Source organism: Elephantulus edwardii, unplaced genomic scaffold (assembly GCF_000299155.1).
Source record: "Elephantulus edwardii isolate Elephantulus edwardi_28Jun2011 unplaced genomic scaffold, EleEdw1.0 scaffold00117, whole genome shotgun sequence".
Classification (NCBI taxonomy): Eukaryota; Metazoa; Chordata; class Mammalia; order Macroscelidea; family Macroscelididae; genus Elephantulus; species Elephantulus edwardii.
The window spans coordinates 5,402,123-5,424,063 of NW_006399867.1; the positions used below are offsets into that span (position 1 = coordinate 5,402,123).

The following is a 21,941-nucleotide window of genomic DNA, read 5'->3' on the forward strand; positions in this document are numbered from 1 at the left end:
GTCCTTGGAGAGGGACATCATGCTTGGGAGGGTGGAGGGACAGCGCAGGAGAGGAAGGCCCTCTATGAGGTGGATTGATTCAGTGACTGGGGTAATCAGTGACTGGGTGTGTCGGAGACAGTGCGATTGGCACAGGATAGAGCAGGGTTTAAGGCTGTTGTACATAGGGTCGCTATGAGTCACAAGCGACTCGACAGCACATCACAACAACAATCTACATAACGTTATTAGTCACAGGCAACTTAACGGCACATAACAACAACAACAATGCTCCTAGAAATAATGTGTATTCTAATTTTATCATGAAGAAATAAAAAACAAATATATAATGTAAGGCATTTTAGAAGACAATAAATCACTGCCTTTCAAAAATATTAAAGAAGGTTGTCACACTATTTAATATAAATAAGAAAAGACGAGAACAAAGTAGATATGTTAGGTTTGAATTCTGGATTTATAAGAGCTATCAATGACATTTTGGGTACAGTTGAGGCAACGTACTGGATATTAGAGATTATAAAATTATTTTTTTGAACTTTCTTACATGTTATGGTGATATTATGGTTAATAAGAAGGTCTTATCCTTAGATGAAGTATAGGCACCTTGGAGTATTTAAGGGAAAGGTATCATAATATCTGCAATTTTTAAAAAAGTGTACCAGCTGAATGAGGCAAGATGTTAAAACAGATGAATATAGGTGTTTGTCAAAGCAAAGTTCCTGCCGTTGAGATGGTCCTCACTGATAGTGACCCTATAAGATGGAATAGAACTGCTCTGTGATGTTTTCAGATCTGTAATATTTGCAGAAACAGACCACATCTTCTAAAGTGATCGGTAAATTCAAACTACCAACTTTTGACTTAGTAGTTGAGCATTAACCACTGCGCTAAGTTGTCAAGTACTGTCATAGCTGACCCTCTAACAAGTTTTCAGAGGCCGTAAATCACAAGGGACGAGACTGCTCGTCTTTCTCCCATGGAGCAGCTGGTGATTTGAATTGCATGCCTTTGTATTGGCAGTACAGGTCCTAACCACTAAGTCAAGATTTACTGCACTATCATATAAGTCATTTCCTAGATTTGAAAGTTTGCAAAATTGAAAGTTGGGACAAAAATGTTTGGCACACCATAAATATGATGTCATTATTTATATTAACAATAAAAGTATTTAAGAAAAAAAAAAGAAAATTTCCCTTACCATGTGTGGACAGTAGAGGTGGGCAGGTTGGTTTAGTTTTATATGGATGGCAATATTTCCTTCTTCTCCTGGAGACAGGACATTTGACTTTTCATCTACAATCTGAAATTGGAAAACCAGGAAAGAAATTTCACTTATGAATCATTTGTACCTAAAATACCGAAGATCTACATTTAAGACTTATTGTCACATTCAAAGGGAGCTCTGGTATCCTCATGGGGTAGGGAATTGTCCCACCAAATCAGAGCTGGGTGGTTTGAATCTATCAGTTGCTCCATAAGAAAAAGATGGGCCATTGCTCACATGCAATTTACAGCCTCTGAAAACCTGCTGGAGGATCATCTATGAGTTGGTTCTGATTCAATGACAATGAAGGGTTTTTTAAATACCATTTAAGATGCCAGGAAATTGCCTGGTTGCTGTACTTTGAGACTGAGCTGTCTATGGGGTAGCATAGGTGTAAAGATACCAGAGCTGGAAAGGTCTGGGTTTGAGTATTTGCTACCATACTCTACTTATGAAGATCTTGAGCTAATTACTTTGAGACTGTGGACCACAATTTCTTTACCTACAAGATGGGAATTTTAAAATGATCTATATCCTCACTTTGTTGTGAGGACTAAACAAGGTTGTAGGTCAATAAAAAATGGTTAAAAAACGGACCAAAGAAAGAAATAATGGATAATAAACGTCTCCAATGTTTGGTAAATAGAAATTGATGAGAAAACCAGAACTTCAAGGGAAAATGTTTTAAGCACAAATATTTAATTATTCATCTTATGTATAAGAAAAAGAATATGAAAAACACACTTAAAAATATGTTAGCGGCATGTTGTTGTTGTTGTTATGTGCCATCGAGTCACTTGTGACTCATAGCGACCCTATGTACAACAGCCCTAAACTCTGCTCTGTCCTGTGCCAATCGCACTGTCTCCGACACACCCAGTCACTGATTAACCCAGTCACTGAATCAATCCACCTCCTAGAGGGCCTTCCCCTCCTGCGCTGTCCCTCCACCCTCCCAAGCATGATGTCCTTCTCCAAGGCCTGGTCTCCCCTTACAACATGACCAAAGTATGTCAGATGAAGCCTCAGAATCCTTGCCTCCAAGGAGCTGCCTGGTTTAACCCTCTCCAGGATGAATCTGTTTGTTTTCTTAGCAGCCCATGGTACGCTCAATACTCTTTTCCAACACCAAAGCTCAAAGGCATCAATTCTCCTTCTATCCTCCCTAGTCATTGTCCTAGTGTGTCTGATACAGGCCATGATCTTTGCAATCACTTGGTTAATGGCATACACAGCTAAAAAGTAATGTTCATTTTCAAATCCAAGAAGTCTGTCTCCACAGTCTAACTTTTAACCATATATATGTGTGTTACTGAGTTGCCTGTGACTCATAGCAATCATATGCACAATAGCTCTGTCCTATCCTGAGCCAATCTCACTGTCTCTGGCACACTTGCCCCTACTACCTCAGTCATTGTGTCAATCCATCTCATCCAGGGTCTTCCTCTCCTGTAATGTCCCTCCACCCTTCCAAGCATGATATCCCTCTCCAAAGACTGATCCTCCTTGTGCTGTGCCCAAAGTATGTCAGATATTGCTTCAAAATCCTAGCCTCCAGAGAGCAAATTGATTTCACTCTCTACAGGAAAGATCCGTTTGCTATCTTGGCAGACCATGGTATGCTCAATACTCTTCCCCACCACCACAATTCAAAGACATCAGTTCTACGTCTGTCATCCTTATTCATTGTCCAGCTCTCTGATGCATAGCAAGTAAATGCGAAGACCATGGCCTGGATCAGGTGCACCTTAGTCTCTAGCCTAACATCATTGCTCTTTATCACTTTGGACAGATCACTGACAGCAGATTTTCCTAATGTAATTAATCTTTTGATTTCCTGGCTGCTGGTTCTGGGAGAGTTGACATGGACCTGAGCAAGCTGAAATTGTTGAGAATCTCAATCACTTCTCCATCTATGATGGCTAATTGGCCAAGGGGTAGAGAATCTTTGTCTTCTTAATGTTGAGCTTCTGTCTGTATGGAAGATTATTAAAGTCCTTGAGCTTCTGTAGCAGATGCTTTAGGGTCCTCCTCAGTTTCAGTGAGCAATGTTATGTCATCTGCATAATACAAATTGTCTTCCTCCAATTCTGTTACCATATTCTTCCTCATAAAGACCAGCCTCCTGAATGATCTATTCTGAGTATAGATTGAGAAGGTATGGAGAAGCACTTCTTTCCTGCTTTTGAACCATTCAGTGATTCCTTGCTTGTTCTGATGACTGCCTCCTGGTCCAGGTATAGGTTTTTTCTTTTTCTTCCTCCAAAGCATATTAAGAGTATTTTATCTACTAGCAGCATTTCCCCCAAACCTAAGCCTTGCTGCTTTCACACTCCATTTAATTCCAAAGATAGAATACCTGGTCACATCACCAACTGAGGCAAAACAACACAAGATGTTGCTGCTTAACCCAAAAGTCATGTTTCTATTCTATCCTTTCTTGATGGCTCAGTCACTGGCAAAAGGCCTACTGAGTACTTTTAAAAAGAGGACAGTATAGGTTTTGAATGAGCACATTCAGGTGTTCTGAGGTTCCCATTCTTCTCAAGGTTAGATACAACTTGTTGTGATCCACATAGTCAAATGTCTTTGTGTAGTCACTGAAACTTAGATAGACATTATTCTAGTAATCTCTACTTTCAATCACTCTCTGTATATGTGTGTGTGTGTGTGTGTGTGTGTGTGTGTGTATGTTGTTGTGTGCTGTCGAGTCATTTGCATCTCATAGTGACCCTATGTACAACAGAGCTGTATAGCTGTATCCTGGTCAATCCTGTGCCAACCTCATTGTCTCTGACACACCTACACCCATTACTAGTCACTGAGTCAATTCATCTCATCCAGGGTCTTCCTCTCTTGTGCTGTCCTTCCACGCTTCCAAGTATGATGTCCCTCTCCGAGGACAGGTCCCTCCTTGCAACATGTCCAAAGAATGTGAGACAGAGCTTCAGAATTTTTGCCTCCAAGGAACAGCCTTGTTTCACTCTCTCCAGGAAGAATTTGTTCTTCTGTCAGTCCATGATATATTCAGTCTTTTCTCCAGCACCACAACTGAAAGGCATCAATTCTTCTGTAATCTTTAGTCATTGTCCAGCTTTCTGATGCTGTAATTGTGAAGACAATGGCCTGGATCAGGTGCACCTTAATATCCAGACTGACATCATTGCTCATTAGTTCTCTAGGGAGTTCCCAGACAGCAGACTTTCCCAGTGCAATTTGTCTTTTGATTTCTTGGTAGCTGGTACCAAGAGTGTTGATTGTGGAGCCAAGTAAACTGAAGCTAAATGTCCCTACTTGGTCAAATAACAGTACTATGCTTCTTCTAAATATTTAATTTTAAATGTTACCAAAAGTCATTTGTAAAATAGTTGTCTATAAAAAAAACTTGTCCACTCCATGAATCACCGAGCTAGGTTTTGTGATACAAAGACCTTATCTTTTGAGGAGCTGAGATCATTCTAGAGGAGCCTCCCTAGAGAGGTGAGAATTCTGTCAAAAAACATTTTCCTGCTAGAGCTGTTACTGTGAGTTAATTAAGTAATATTAAGTGCTAAGGATAGTGTCTGGCTCCTAGTAAGAGCTCAATTAACCATTATATCATAATTATCACAATGATATCTTACCTGAATGATATATGGCGGCAACGGTTTCCCGAGAGAACCTGGTTTCAATTTTATTCTTTTGGAAGTAGCACAGAGCAGCCCCTATGTAAAGAAATGCAGATTAAACTTTTGTCATTAAGAACATTATGGCTTTATAGATCTAGTGACTCAACACATCTTGGAGAAGGTGCAGCCAGAGTGCTCCTTAGAGGCAAAGATGATTGAAGCTTTATCTCACATACTTCAGGCATGTGTCTACGAGAAATTATTTCTTGGAGAGGGGCCTCTTTCTGGGGAAGGCTGGAGGACAGCAAAGGAGAAGGAAGATCCTCAACCAGGTAGGTTGACACAGTGACTACAGCAATGGACATTAGTGTGTCAGAGATTGTGAGGATGGCATAGAATAGGACAGGGTTCAGATCGGTTGTTCATAGAGTTTTTATGAATCATACTTCGTTACGCGGATGACACAACCCTGCTTGCCGAAACTGAGGAGGACTTCATGCACTTGCTGCAGAGGGTCAAGGACTGCAGCCTTCAGTATGGACTGAGGCTCAATGTCAAGAAGACAAAGATTCTCACCACTGGACCAATTGGTAGCATCAGGATGGATGGTGAAGAGATTGAGATTGTTCACAGCTTCAGTTTGCTTGGCTCCATGGTCAACACTCTTGCAACCAACAGCCAGGAAATAAAAAAAACGTATCATGATGGGAAAGTCTGCTGTTAGGGACCTCTCTAAAGTACTCAAGAGCAACGGTGTGTCTCTGGAGACTAAGGTGCACCTGATACAGGCCATGGTCCTTGCAATCACTTGTCATGCATCAGAGAGTTGGACAATGACTAGTGAAGACAGAAGGAGAATTGATGCCTTTGAGCTGTGATGCTGGAGAAAAGTATTGAATGTACCCTGGACTGCCTAGAAAACAGATTAATCCTGGAGAGGGTTAAACCAGGCTACTCCTTGGAGGCAAGGATTCTGGGGCTTCATCTGACATACTTTGTACATGTTGTAAGGAGAGACAGGTCCTTGGAGAGAGACATAATTCTTGGTAAGGTGGAGGGACAGCGCAGGAGGGGAAGACCCTCTATGAGATGGATTGATTCAGTGACTGGGGTAATTGGGATGGGTGTCTCAGAGGCCATGCGATTGGCACAGGATAGAGTAGGGTTTAGAGCTGTTGTACATAGGATCGCTATGAGTCGCAAACGACTTGACGGCACATAACAACAACAACAACAGCAACAACTTGACAGTACCTAAAAACAACAACAAATGACTGACCATCAATGGTTGCTGTCATCATAAGAAAGAAAACTCAGTATTTTGTGCTTCATTATAGAAGTACAACGTATTTGTAAAGTAGTCATGCCCTACCCTGTCTTTTGCCTAAACAACAACAACAATAGCAAGAACAACAACAACAACAAATCAAGCAAAAATCCAAATACACTTCTACATCTACCTATTAGTTTACAGAAAATACTAAGGACAGAAGAGCATGTTAAATGACACCACAGGGAAACAACTACCAAATCCTAAGCTGTGAAAAACTTGATGGACTCAATGACTGGTTTCTTTAAGAAACAAATTGGAAGGAAAAAAAAAGTGATAGGAGAATCCATAGATTAAAAACTATATAACATACTTCAGCTAATGAAAATGAGATTACACAATGAGATGTCTAAGAAAACACAGATTCCCATCAACAAAGGAATGGATAGAGAAGCTATGATATATTTACACAGTGGAATACTATGCATTGAAAAACAAGGAACTCATGCAATATTATTCAAAATGGGTGACCTTGGAGGACATTATGCTGAGTGAAATATCTCAGTCACAAAAGGACACATACTGCATGGTGCCACTGTTGTAAAACAGGACTGACATCGGGGTTGAGGGGAGACTGAGAAAGATGGGGTATATAATGTATACTACATCAAAACAGGATTGGTGGAAGATCTATCAACAATCTGTGTTATGCAGACGACACAACCCTGCTTGCTAAAACTGAGGAGGACCTGAAGCGCTTGCTGCTGAGGGTCAGGGACTGCAGCCTTCAATATGGACTGAGGCTCAATGTCAAGAAGACAAAGATTCTCACCACTGGACCAATTGGCAACATCAGGATGGATGGTGAAGAGATTAAGATTGTTCACAGCTTTAGTCTGCTTGGCTCCACAATCAACACTCTTGGTACCAGCAGTCAGGAAATTAAAAGACGTATTGCGATGGGAAAGTCTGCTGTTAGGGACCTCTCTAAAGTACTGAAAAAGCAACGGTGTGTCTCTGGAGACTAAGGTGCATCTGGTACAGGTCATGGTCTTTGCAATCACTTGTTATGCGTCAGATAGCTGGACAATGACTGGGGTGGATAGAAGGAGAATTGATGCTTTTGAGCTTTGGTGTTGGAGAAGAGTGTTGAGGGTACCATGGACTGCTAAGAAATCAAAGATTTATCTTGGAGAGGGTTAAACCGGGCTGCTCCTTGGAGGCAAGAATTCTGAGACTTTGTCTGACATATTTTGGTCATGTTGTAAGGAGAGACCGGGCCTTGGAGAAGGACATCATGCTTGGGAGGATGGAGGGCAGGTGCAGGAGGGGAAGGTCCTCTGGGAGGTGGGTTGATTCAGTGACTGGGGCAATCAGGATGAGTGTGTCAGAGACAATGAGATTGGCACAGGACAGAGCAGAGTTTAGAGCTGTTATACCTAGGGTTCCTATGAGTTGCAAGCGATTTGATGGCACATAACAACAACAAACAACAACATTGAAAGGATGAGGAGAAAACTTTTAAAAAGGAATATGTGATTAGGTATTTTTGTCATGACAGGAGTCCAGAACAAAGGCTGCATAGTGGAGTGGACCTTGGGGAAGGAATTGTAAAACAATGAAAGAATTTTTCTTTTACTTTTTCAAAGAGAAGAGTGTACTGGGGTTGGGAGGGGTGTTGCAGGGAGAAAAAGTGCAACAATGAATGAATGGATATCCAAAGTCTCTAAATTTTCATTGAAATCAATAATAAAAAAATTTTAAAAAGTGTTTGCAATGACTAAATAGTTGATTGTACAGAAAAAAAGAGAAAACATGTGATGTGCAGGATCGGTGAAATAGAAATAATGGATATTTGATAAAAGAGAATTATCACTCATTTTCAGCTTCATAACAAAATGAGTTAATTTGTTTTCCCAAACGTCTTTATCTTTTAGAAATATGTTTTGAAATTATTTTTGGATGAAAAGAATATGACTTCTAGAGATGGACCACGATTGGCTACACCTGAGTTGACAATTGTTAAGGCTGGGTTAAATGTCCCTTTTATGCACCCACAGAAGAACCTATTTCCCTTTCATGACTCTTCCTCAGTATATTAAAATTACTTGTTTACATGATTGTGAATTCTCTGAGAGGGCAAGGATTGTTTCTGACTTGTTCACAGTTGTGTCTCTAGCACCTATGCTCTGTATGCAAACAGGATTTCTGATACTTTTACAATGCCAAATTGTATGTAGCTGACAATTTTGACATGGAGTTCCTAGACCATAGGTAGATGACTCTGACTCCCCTTGAAAGGTTTTCAAAGATGGATATAGGGACAGCTTGGTAAAAGATTAGCTTTAGCTTATTTCTCTGCAAACCACTTTGTGTCCTTTATTGCCTGATATTCTGTGGACCACTAGAAGAAAATGCAGCCAGAGTGCTTACTAAAAGGAAGAATGGCAAAGCTTTGTGTCACATACTTGGGGCATATTGTTAGGAGGGACTAGTGCCTGGAAAGAGATACTGCGCTTGGAAAGGTGGAGAGTTAGTGAAAGAGAGAGAGTCCCTCTACCAGATGGTTTGACACAGTGACTGCAGAGATGGGCTCTAGTGTGTCAGAGATGAGAAGGATGGTGAAGGATAGGACAGGGTTTAGATCTATTGTTCACAGAGTTACTACAAGTCATCCTCGACTGAACAACACCTAACAACAACAACAACAACAACAACAAACATGAGAACCCTTTTGTCCTTTCCATGTGATCTTACATACCTACCTATCAGAACAACACTGAGACTAATTCTTGTAGGGATCTGGCTGTTCTCAGGTGCCATCAAGTTGAGTACAACTCATAGTGACCCTATGAACAACTGATATGAATCTCTGATAGCCATACAAACACTCAAAACACACTCATTGACATTGAGTTAATTCTGACCCATTGTGGTCCTGCACCAGATTTTGGGGGCCATAAATCTTTACAGGAGGAGACATCCAGCTTTCTGCCAAGGAATAGCTGGTGGATTCAAACTGCTGGAGACATGTAGCCTTTGGTTTGTAGCACAACACACGGCAGATCACCCACCAGAGTCAAAGGCACCACCATAAAATTCCTGTTATCCTAGAGTATTTCTAGAACAGAACTGTCTCCCTGTTTGGATTTTGTTCCTTTCCCCCTTCCTTGCTTGGTTGCTCATGTTCTAAGTGCATATGATGTTTTGCTCCTTGACCTTTGCTGTTATTTTTGTGTACCATCAATGTGAAAACGATCCACAGCTGACCCTACTGAAAGTTTGCAGAGGCAGGTAATTGCATGGAAGGGAGTTACCAATTCTTTTCCCATGGAGCCGTTAGTGGATTCGAACCACATGCCTTTGGGACTGAAGCACAGTTTCTTACCACTAGGCCACCAGTACTTCCTAGACCTTATTTCCCCTCAATTTTTCCCCCCATCATACAACTGATAGAACATCAGTTGAGTGGTCTTCACTTACACATCATCTATATCTTCTTTACCAAAATTTACTTGCATCATAACCGTTTCAGAGCCCTGACTCTCATGGAGCTCTGACCTTTCTAGTGGAGGATGTTCATTTTTCCATATTGCTTGGGCTTGGCATCACCCAAGAACCCGGTACCATTTTTAGATAATCATCCCTCTGATTCTAGTAGACATTCCTCTGTCTTTTTGAAATTTACTATTTACCTTTCCCTTTCTCTAGAACACTTTGTTGCTGTAATTTACCAACGAGTCTTCCTTGTTTTGAAAGCCTTTTAACATAATTAATGATCTGCTTTCACTCTTGCCCCACCTGAGTGACCGTTACATCTATCTGGACGACCAGTATTAATATCTGGCTTCTTTACTCCTCGACTCTCACATCCAGAAACTTCATAACACTTAATTCACATTATCATGCCCTGGACTTCGGCATCACCTATATAAATGCCCGCCTCTGAAATAATAAGTCCATGTATCCACTTTTTTCACTGTTACCTGTAGTCTTTCCAGCTCTCTTATTTAGTTACTTCCTCTACACTTATTTTTGGGCACTATTGACATCACCAGCACTTAGTCTTTCTCCATTTTTCTTGAGTTCATGTCTTTTCCTAACCAGCTTAGTCTTTCACGTCAACTATTTTCTTGCTAATATTAGATTCCTTGTCCATTTGCTCTTTTGCTTGACAGACCCTAATTCTGAGTCAAGCAAACTGTCCACGCTCACCATGTCTACATCTACCTTTTTGAGTACTATTCAAGAATAATCATGAACTTATGCAGATGAGTGACATTCAAAATTATTATCTATAGCATAAAATGTTTCCTGAATCCCTATATTTCTCTTGTGTGTCCATAATCTGTGTGTGTGTTTTTTCCCCCCTTGTGTCTGTCATGGTAGATTTTAAACATTCTAGAGAGGGTGAAACAAGGCTACTCCTTGGAGGCAAAGATTCTGAGGCTTCTTCTGACATACTACTTTGAGCATGTTGCAAGGAGGGACCAGTCTTTGGAAAGGGACATCATCCTTGGAATGGTGGAGAGACAGAGAAAGAGAGGAAGACCATCAATGAGATGGATTGATTCAGTGACTGGGGTAATGAGAGTAGGTGTGTCAGAGACAGTAAAGTTGGCACAGGATAGAGCAGGTTATAGGATTATTGTACATAGGGTTGCAAACAACTTGACAGCACATAACAACAACAACAACAACTCTTACTTTTGCCCTACCACTTTCCCTATTCTCATCATATAGCATTGTCTCCTACTTTACAGAAAAAAAAAATAAGAGTCATTGCATAAGAACTAGCTCTCTTTTTTAGCTATATTTGACTGTTCTCGTAACACTTTGTCTTGTCATGGAATGAAAGGTCTCTCATCTAGTTTCAATCTAATTCTTCCTGTGCTTAGAATCCAGCTGTCCATATTTCTAGTGATGTCTAGTGGTTTAACAGAGTCCTTATGTAGTGGATAAATATTGTCAGCTATCTGGTTAAGTTGTGACTCAGCATCAACCTACAGTTTCAGTCTTCCCATAGCCTTCAAAGATGTCCAACTTAGTCATGTCTTTCCAGTCTTTGATCGTCTCAGGGCTGATGGATCCTCCTGCAGCCACACAATGCTTCAGATTCTTGAATCTGTAACTGGAGAGGCGTAAAAAGTTATTCTTAGGCATGGTGAATATTTCTATAAATAACCATTTTAAGGAAATCTGGATTAAGTAATAGTTGTGGTAAAGGTGATGCAGATATTGCCAAAGATACAGCCAAAACCCTCCAAACAAACCCACTGATGTAAAGTTCATTCATCGGTGTGACAGAATATAGCTTCACACAGTTTCCATGGCTGTACGTCTTTATGGAAGCAGATTGTCACCTTTTTTTCTGCCCATGGGATGACTGATGTATTTAAACCACCAATCCTATGCTTGATCCACTGGACCAACAAGGCTCTTATCAAACATGTAAAACCAAGACCTAATGGTCACTGAGTCCAACTCATGGTGATCCTCCAGAGGATTTCTGAGGCTCTAAATCTTTATGGGAGATTTTCCTTCTTTTTCCTTTAAAAAGACTGGTGGATTCAAACTGCTGACCATTCAGGTACACACAGTGAAACCAGGAGTACATGGTAGTTGATGCTCTTGTTACTATTCTATTAGATAATCTACTCTGGCATCTGAATTGGACCAATCTACGTGGAGACAGGAGGAGAACATTCTAAGAGGTAGAGCACTAGTCTGTCACTTTGCTGTACTGAAGTAACTTTGGGTTGCTGTGATACTGAATGCTGTGCCTTTGGTGTTTCAAATGCCATAATGGTTATCCATGGTGGATAGGGTTTGGCAGAGCTCCAAGATTAAGTCAGACTTGGAAGCAGGATTGGCATCAAATTTTTAAATAACAGGCCTTTGGAAACCCTGGGGACACTAGAGAAATGATAGTTATAGAACAGGGTTCAGATCTTTTTTTCATCAGGTCGCTACGAGTCACACTTGACTCAATGACACTGAACAACAACAACATGGAGACATGAATTTATTTTTCTATAAATAAATATTAGTATTAAGATGAATTAACCAAATAATAGTGTGGATTGATGGAAAGAAGCCAGCCTTCTGCTAAAAATTTTTTATGTTTTCCGCAGAACTTGTGGATTTCAAATATGCCCATATGTGAAGGCTGTGCCAAAAGTGAGTTTCCTGAAATCTGGGGATGGAAAGAGAGTATTGTTTTGGGGGTTTTTTTAAATTTATTTTTTTGTGTGTGTGTTCGGCTCCAGATATTATGCAAAATCTCTACCATGCCCAGTTGTAGATAGAATTCTAATAAACACCTTTTGTAAACTTGTAAATCATTTCACATGTATTTAATGATGGTGATGGTGGAAAGGTCAGGTATTGAAGAAGGTCAAAGCAAAACTCATTGTAAAAAAAAAAGGAGTAGAAAAACCCTCATTGTCACCTCAAATAGAAGCAGAATGATCACCTGTAATTTGAACATGGGAGTGTCAATTAGTGATTATGTAATATCTACTTCTTTCCTTTACCCAATCATTTCTGGAGACTAAGAAAGATAAAAATTGGAGATCTAGTTGTGAATTTCTTCCAAAGCCATTGTTAGATCATTAATTTTATATTATTATTCATTTTAAGGCACAATTAAGTATTGACTGTATTTTTAAAGTTTTACTATTAAATGTGTAAAAATAATCTGAATATTTTATATGATGATGTAATGTCAATGGATGAAGATAGATTTTATTAGGATAGAACTATATTTTTAGTCACTAGGTAAAATGCCAATGAGATGAGCTGATCTGGTGTTTTCTTCGTGTTGTTGTTGTGTGCTGTTGAGTCATAACTGACTCATAAGTGACTCTCCAGTGGGGTTTCAGAGGCTATACCCTAGTGGACTTGAACTGTCTGACTTTGATTAGCAGGACAACTCCTTACCCCTAGGCTACCAGAGCTCTATAGTTTGCCATATAAATGCTTCCTTTTATAGAGTGTATGCCCTTGCCACATCACTATAAGTGATACTTAAACGATCATTTCTAAAATTCCAAAGCTTTATCCAATGCCTTAGATCATGTGATTTCTCATTAATTTTTGCTGATAATAAGCAATTCAAATTCTCAGTATCCTGTAGTCAAGGGCATGCACTCAGGATAATGATTATTTGTGATTTGGCAGTTATGTAATGATGTAATTATCCCTCATGTTGTGATCTGAGGTGTTCAGCCAATCAGCTATAAGAGGGTTAGGGTGAGATACAATCCCCCTACTCTAGTAACAGTCTTGATTGATGTAAGGGGAGTTCCCTTGCAGTATGACCATCATCACCATTTCTCTTACAAGAAATAAAAGAGAAAGAAACAAGCAGAGAAGGTGGGACCAGATGGTCACAAAGAAGCTGGGAGTAGTGCACAGTCTTTGTATCTCCTAGACTCAGAAGAAGGCTGATGCCAAGATACATGGATATCTTGTAGGAAATAAAAAAGAGATAAGGACTTTCCTCCAGATTCAACAGAAGGAGGAAAAAGTCTTCCTCTAACACAGGCAACTCAAATCCAGCTTTCTAGCCTCCGCAGCTATGATAGAATATAATTTTACTTGTTAAAATTTTTGTTAAAATCCGCTCTTTCTATTATAACAGCAAAAAGATATCATGTATAGAATCTCTCTACAATATTAGAATCCCAAAGGCATGTAGTTCAAATTCACCAGCTGTTCCACAGAAGGATAGACAGTGACTTCTCATGTGATTAGTTGTCTCTGAAAACCTGCTGGAGGGTCATCTATGAGCCAGCTTCAGTTTCAACTTGATGGTACATACAAGATATATAAAAATAGTGAGCTCTGAAAGCCTAGTGGTAAGAAACTGTGCTGCAATCCCAAAGGCATCAGCTGCTCCCTGAAAGAAGGCTGAGCAATCTCCTCCTGAACGATTTACTATCTCTGAAAACCCACTGCAGGGGTCAGATATGGGTCAGTTCTGACTAGATGCATGCAAGAACAACATACAAAAAAATAGAAAAAATAGAAATTTATTTTAAAAATTGTTAACCAATTATCATTGAGTTGAAATTAACTCCTAGCTGACCCTCTATTGGGTTTCCAAAGCTGTAAATTGCATAGGAGGAAATTGCCCATCTTTCTCCATAGAGGTCAACGGTGGATTTAAACTGTCAGATAGGCTCAGTCTTTGAGTTATCAGCACAATTCCTTAAAGGTGACCTAAACAGAATAAACAGGTTTAGAAGGGGTTATAGTCAATAGAAGTGTTGTCTTAGCCTTTAACATTTACCTGTAGTTGCTGTTGTTGTTGTTAAGTACCATCAAGTAGTAGATGACTCATAGCGACCCTATGAATTAAAGACCTGAACACTTGTATAACTTCCATTGTTTCTCCATGTTCATAGATTTTCTGGAAGCAAGCTATTTCATAAGTGGGTGCCACTCCTGCCTCCATTCCTTTTTTAAATTTGGGAGCTCAAACAAACACTGTCCACCATGGGTAACCATTACCATATTTGATACATCAGTGTTATAGCATCACAGTAACCATGAGTTACCGCTGTACAGCAAATTGACAGACCAGTGCTATACCACTTAGAAGAAAGTTCAAAACCAATTAAAACCAGGCCTGAGGACCACAGATTAAAATCACCCACCTTTGTCTTGGTAGCATAACTTTCTATCCATTAGGTCAACAGAGGTCTCTCTATGACTCAGAACAATTCTATGAACAACAGATCTAACCCATGTTCTATTGTACCTTCCTTTTTTAAAATTTAGTTACAGATAATGTTCTTAGTGATGTTTTCTTTTCTTTTTACAAAGAGACATAAATTATAAATTGCTTAAACAAACCCGACTTTCTGATTACAATTGAATTTTGTATTCTGGAATCTTATGGAGTCAGAAGATGAGTTACTGAAGGTGTCCTCAAGTCCACTCTGACTCAAAGTGACACTAAGTAAAATAGAATTAAGCCCCTGCCCAATCTTACACAATCTCTGTGCTCTCCACTGTGCCCAAGCCTGTTGGTGCAATCACTGTGTCAGTCTATCTCATGGAGGGTCTTCCTCTATTGTGCCGGCCCTCTACTTTTCCAAACTTGAAGCCTTCTCCAGGCACTGGCCCCTCTTTATAATGTGGCAAAAGTATGAAGACAAAGTCTAATCATCTTTGCTTCTAAAAGGAACTCTGACTGTATTTCTTTCAAGACAGATAATGCTTAACATATTTGCCTTTTAATCAAGAGGTCAGTAGTTTGAACCCACTAGTCATTTAGGCGGAGAAAGATGGGTTGTCTTCTCCCATAAAGATTTAGAGTCTTGGAAGTTAGTAGAGGGTCACTGTAAATCAGAATCAATCTGACAACAGAGGATTCAGAAGATACAAGCTTCAAAAATGGCAAAGATTTAAAAAACATTCCACAATCTAGTGGAATAGTTTCACAAGTGGTAAGAAGATATAAGTGCCAATGAAGAGTGGGATGGGGATCTTGTCAACAAATTGTATAATCCTTGTGATGAAAGTTGTTAGTGAAAATGTTAGTAGTTTGAACTCATCATGCTCTGTTGGTGAAAAGACCTGGTGATCTTCTACCACAAAGATTATAGACTTGGAAACACTATGCGGCAGCTCTACTGTATCATACAGAATTCCCGCAAGATGGAATCAACTCGATGTCACACAACGACAGTCTTATTTCTTGTCCTATGGGTGGAAATGCACTTTCTCTGGTGATATCTTCGCTTACCTAGTGAAATGCTGATGCTGAAGGAGTTCTTGATACATTCTTGAATTTCCAGAGAGAGTGGTGATGGGAAATCTGGACAAAGCCTGGGCTACCAAGAAAGGAAAAACCAAAACAGTGAGTGCAGATGGGAAACATAGAAAAACTTGGGGGGAAAGGGTCCAGGGTAAAAGGGCAAGGCTATCTAACTGCAACACTCTACTAAGTGATTTTTTTTAGAATCATTAAGAGGATTGATGGAATATAAAGTTGAACTAGATCAGGGCCAGAGCCTAATGCCTTGACTTAGGCTCATTGGCCAAGTGTGTGGAGGGTGAGACACGCATATCTGGCAAGTGAAAGAACTTCATGTCAATTACATAGGGCAGAGTTTAGAACTGTAAGACCAGAGAGAGTCCTGCTTGAAAGCCACCTGAGAAGAAGCTGGCCTCATTGACAAGTTGTATGTTAGGGTTCCCAATCTGAGTTGTAATCTCTCATTTCCCTAATAAACCTCATAATTATATATTGTCAAAAAAACCCCAAAAAGGACTCAAAGATTTCTTGCCTCAAGACTTGAATCTTGGAAGAAAATGAAGCTTGACTTACCTGGTAATTTGAGAGGGTTTAGAAACTGTCGTGTTAATGACTGCATAATTGAATATATACTCGATTAAATATTTATGCTTGGATCCCAAAAGTTTGTTGGAAACCCTATGGGACAATTCTGCTCTGTCACATTGTTGTTGATTGCCGTCAAGTCAAGCATGACTCATAATGACCCTCTGAACAAAAAGACCTGACGCCTTTCTACAACTATCGTCGTTTCTCAAAGTCTATAGAGTTTCCAGAGGCATGCTGTTTAGGAAGTGGATGCCATGCCTGCTTCCAAACATTCAAATTTGTAAACAGTAAGCCTATATGTTGTCAGTTAAATTCTGGATTGCCCAGCAAAGTGGAGTCTGTGCTCTGGTAGAGACCATGCTCTGGAGTTCAACAGATTCCTCAGGCTGGTTACAGAAACTTTCTTGGCCTTAGCTTTCCCTTTTGAGTTATCTTGATTTACTTTTGAGTTACCTTAATTCAAAAAGGCTTATACAAGTAAGAGTTTTATGGGTAGAGGAAATGAAATAATGACCATGAAGTGCCTGCCAGTCCTTACTGGGTCAGTAAATGGTAGCATATGACATACTCTTAATATCATGGTAATTATTGCCTTTTAAACATCTCCATTCCAGTGATACACATGAAGTAGCCAGTCAATTTAGTTCAGAAAGATCCATAAAATTGTGAGGACATGGCTCTCAGAAGTAGGGAGAACACTGTCAAGTAAAGATCCCATTCCAAATTTAGTTCTTGAGTCACCACATTTGGACATGTGTCACTCACTAATACTTCCTTTCTGATCTTTGCTCCACTGTACACAGGGACTTGGTCTTACATTCAGAACAGTCTCAGGGCAGAAGATTGGCATGTGATGCAGAAACACACAGGCTCCTTGAAGCCAAGCTCCCAAGACATTGCTCAGTGATAAGGTTCCACCAAAGGGATCACCCAAACTCCACATGACATCTGTTGACTGGAGATTCATCCACTGTCTAATAAAGAAGATGAGAAACATCTGAATTTTCTTGTGCTAATAGCTAGCAATAACAAAAATAAATTCTAAACTAGTAAATGTTTGATTATTAGCTAAAAGACTGGTGGTTCAAATTCCTCTAGAGACATCTTGGAAGACAGTTCTAATAAAGTACTTCTGGAAGGTAAATTCCATGGAACACTTCTACGCTGTACATGAGGTCACCATGGGTTGGAATCTACTCAATGATAACTAAAAACAATAACAATAAAGTTCATATATATGGTACTGCTTTACACACTAAACACCAATATTAAATATTTCTCCTAAAGAATTGATAGGTAACATACAATGCATACTATACTGCACTACTTGTTTTCATAAACAAAGATCTTTCCATGTCAAACATATGTTGTTGTTGTTATGTGCAGTTGAGTTAGAATCAACTCATAGCTGATCCTACAATGGGTTTTCAGAGGCAGTAAGTTACATAGGAAGAGATTGCCCATCCTTTCTGGTCTTATCATCTCATGTTCTAGAAAATTCTTCTGATGATGACATTTTTCTTGTGTTTGAAAAAAGAAACTTTCCATGCCTCTTCACTACTGCCAAGATAAAAGCCAAACTTTTTTCTCTTATTCAAGGCCATCTAGTTTCTTCTTCATTTCTCATTTCTTCTCCTTCATACAATTTACATGGCACCCATTGTGGGTGCTGTGATGCGCGCACGCGCGCGCGCATGTGTGTGTGGTGCTCTTTTTGTCCCAGAGACCAGAGCATGATGGGTGTCTAAGTATCACACTTAAATCGGCTGTGAATCTAGAGTTTATAATTAAAAAAAATTTCAAGTCTGCTTTCAAGTCCTGCACTTCAACTGATCTCTTTAAGTCAAGATGTTTTCCATGGCCCTACATTTATATATAACTTTCTTGCTTGTATCTTATATCTTAATATGTTTGAGTTAGGCCTCTGAGCAAGTTCTAGCCCTCTGGGGAGTATCTGGACCTCTCTTGCATCTCCAATAATGCTGATGTGTGTGGTTAAGGTGTTAACACTGAAAGAGAGGTGGAATTGGGGAGTACAGAACTATTGGAATTGGGAAACACTGTAATCCTAGATTTTACATTATAATGTAAATGACTGTTACAATGAATAAGGGAGACAGAGGAAGCATCAGTGTATTTGAATTATAGTGTTGGAGAAGGGTACTGAATATTCCATGAACTATCAAAGGACCAGACAAGTTTTTCTTGGAGGAAGTGCAATTAGGGTGCTCCTTACAGGCATGGATGCTGAAGCGTCGACCTTATATTCTTTGGGCATGTTAGTCAGGAGGGACTAATCCTTAGAGAACGGCATAGTGTCAGGAAAGGTGGAGGGTCGGAGAAGGAGAAGACCTTTAACACGATGGACTGACACAGTGACAGTAACAATGTTATTGCTAGGTGCTGTTGAGTTGAATATAACTCATAGTGACCCTGTGAACAACAGACCTGAACCCTGTCCTATCCTCATCAACTCTGACCCACTTGACCCCATTGCTGCAGCCACTGTGTCTATCCATTTAGCTGAAGGGTCTTCCTCTTTTTTGCTGACCCTTCACCTTTCCAAGCATGATGTCCTCGTCCAAGGAATAGCAATATGCCCAAAGTATGACAGATGAAACTTGGCCATCTTTGCCTTTAAGGAGCACTCTGGCTGCACCTTCTCCAAGATGTATCTGTTTGTTCTTTCGGCAGTCCCTGGAATATTCAGTACTCTTCTCCTGCACCACAACTCCAAGGCATCAATTCTTCTATTGCCCAGATTGTCTATTGTCCAGATTTCAGATGTGTAACAAGAGATTGAAAACCCTACTTCAGGTGCACTTTAATCTTCACACTGACATCATTATTCTTCAGTATTTTGGAGAGATCCGTGACAGCTGACTTGGCAGTGCAATACGTCTCCTGATCTCCTGTCTGCTGGTATCAAGGGTGTTGATTATGGATTCAAGCATGACAAAATAATTGACAATTTAAATCCTTTCTCCATCTACCGTGATGTTGCCTATTGGCCCATTGGTGAGGACTTTTTTTTTTTTATTTTGGTGTATAGATATAATCAATATTGAAGGCTGCAGTCCTTGATCTTATACAGCAAGCATTTCAAGTCCTCTTCACTCTTGGCAAGCAAGTCTGTACCATCTGCATAGCGCAGGTTGCTAATGAGTCTTCCTCTGATCACGATGCTATATTTTTCTTGAATGGAGATGAAGGGCTTCATGAATTATTTGCTTAGGATACAGATTGAATAGGTATAAAGAAAGGATACATCCCTTGCATACACCCTTCCTGATTTTAAATCATGCATTGTTCCCTAATTCTGTTTGAGCAGATTCTAGGTATTTATACTTCTAAGTATAGATTTCATATGAGCACAATTTAGTGTTATTGATTCCCATTCTTCACTATTAATCATAAATTGTTATGATCCACTGAGTCAAATGCCTTTGACAGTCAATAAAATACACATTCTTCTGGTATTCTCTGCTTTCAGCCAGGATTCATCTGACATCAGTAATAATATCTCTGGTGGCACAGCCTCTTCTAAATTCAGCTTCAACTTCTGGAAGTTCCCTGTTCATGTACTGCCCTAGCCATTTTTTGGATGATCTTCAGTAATAGTAATATATGCTATTTTTTGATAATGTCCTGATTCTGTTGGATCATCTTTCTTGGGAATGGGAACAAAAACACATGTGGATCACTTTCAGCCAAGTAACTTTCCCCCAAATTTGCTGGCATACACTGGTGAGTCATCCAGGGTTGCATCTGTTAATTGAAACATGTCAACTGGTATCCTATCAGTTCCTGAAGCTTTATTTTTTTGCCAATGTTTTCAATGCAGCTTGAACCTCTTCCTTTATTACCATTACCTCTTGTTCAGGTGGTACTTCCTGGAATTTTAGTATCAGCCAATTCTTCTTGTTATAGTGACTCTGTGTATACCTTCCATCTTCTTTTGATGCTTCCTGGATCATTTGAGGTCTTGTATAGCATCTTTCAGTATTTCAACTGGAGGCTTGAATTTGTTTTTCATTTCGTTCAGCTTGAGAAGTGCTGAGTGGGTTCTTCCCTTTTTTGTTCTCTGACTCCAGTTCTTCACACATTTCATTGTAATATTTTACTTCATCTTTTCAAGTGACTGGGATAATGAGGGTATGTGTGTTAGAGACAATAAGGTTGGCACAAAATAGAGCAGGGTTTAGGGCTGTTGCACTATGATTTGCAGGTGACTCGATGGCATATAACAACAACAACATAGACAACAATATAGATTACAGTCTGTTTTAATGGTGTGGGAGAAACTGTCTTGTAAAATAGTATCAGTATTCATAAATCATGTGTCTTGCATTTTATGACCTATTTACAGACTGTTTTTAAAGTGCAGTTTGAGGACATGTGTGTTTTTCATCTTAGGTATTTACTGTAGAACTCATAAACTCCCTATAAAAGTCAAACTGCTTGCATTTGTCCCTCATGTACTTTCTCCCACCCCTGCCTTTATCTGTATATCCTCGTTTACTGTGGTACTTGGATCACAGAACAATAAGCAACACACAACAGCGTGTCTTTTGAGTCATTGCTGTGGATCCTTTCATACACGATTCTTCCCTTTCTCTTCTCAAACTTTTCGATTTCTGGCTCAGTTCACTTTTTAGCTTTTTGTGTAGACCCTCCAACTCTGCTTTCAACCCTGCCCTCTCTCTTTATACTGGATTGGAATCTTGGGTAAGACAACTTTCTTAACTTTGATCCCAGGAAATTCTTCCTTTACCCCCTAGATAGAGTTTGATGATTGTACCTTGCAGTCTGGCTGGAAGCCACTCCTAAGCCGTATTGAGAGTAGCTGACTGGTTGAAGAGCTCCAGCTGTTTTATTGGTGAAGAAGAGAACCACTGGATCTTGGCTCCTGGTATCCACAAAGCTTTGCTTTGGAAGGACAACCCTGGAAATTACAGAAGAGGCAGCAGTGAATTCTAAATTCCGTTTGGAGATCTTTGCTTTTTTGAAAAACAACATCTTCTATCTTTGATGGACTGAAACCTTTGAGAGCCAGAACTCAACTGGAACAATCTTGTTTCTCTGGGTCTTAAGCATTTTTTTGTAACTGGCAGTTGCAGTCTTATCTCTTTCCCCTTCACCCTGTATTATTAGTGCAAAGTATTCACATTTTCCTTTCCTGATAGGTTTCTTCCCTAGACAGATGGTGGCTTTCATGGCTGTACTGGATGTTGGGGGATAATTTGTTTTTCCTTTGTCAAATATTTGCATCAGCTTTTTGCATAAGTGTAAGATGCAGTTACACTGCAGTCTTACTTTTCTTGGTAAGAGGATCTTTATTTATCCAATTGCTCAAGTGAAAAAATGATAACATTTCTTTTTGTATCTCTTCTTCTGCCTTACCTACCTACCTATCTGAACTATTTAATCACTGACAAGCCC

The 21,941-nt window shown here is 39.7% G+C and overlaps 1 protein-coding gene across 1 annotated transcript in view; it reads right to left on the bottom strand.

The window, feature by feature from the left end:
- The window catches only part of LOC102862442 (chromosome unknown open reading frame, human C10orf129), a 48,579-nt gene that overhangs the window by 7,567 nt on the left and 19,071 nt on the right, over positions 1-21,941 (bottom strand). Inside the window, exons 4-9 of the mRNA XM_006892708.1 lie at positions 21,301-21,444; positions 17,317-17,473; positions 15,900-15,982; positions 11,150-11,273; positions 4,888-4,968; positions 1,199-1,300 (exon numbers count right to left, since the gene is read on the bottom strand). Coding sequence (XP_006892770.1) covers positions 1,199-1,300; positions 4,888-4,968; positions 11,150-11,273; positions 15,900-15,982; positions 17,317-17,473; positions 21,301-21,444 — 691 coding nt within the window. The remainder of the gene's footprint in view (positions 1-1,198; positions 1,301-4,887; positions 4,969-11,149; positions 11,274-15,899; positions 15,983-17,316; positions 17,474-21,300; positions 21,445-21,941) is intronic.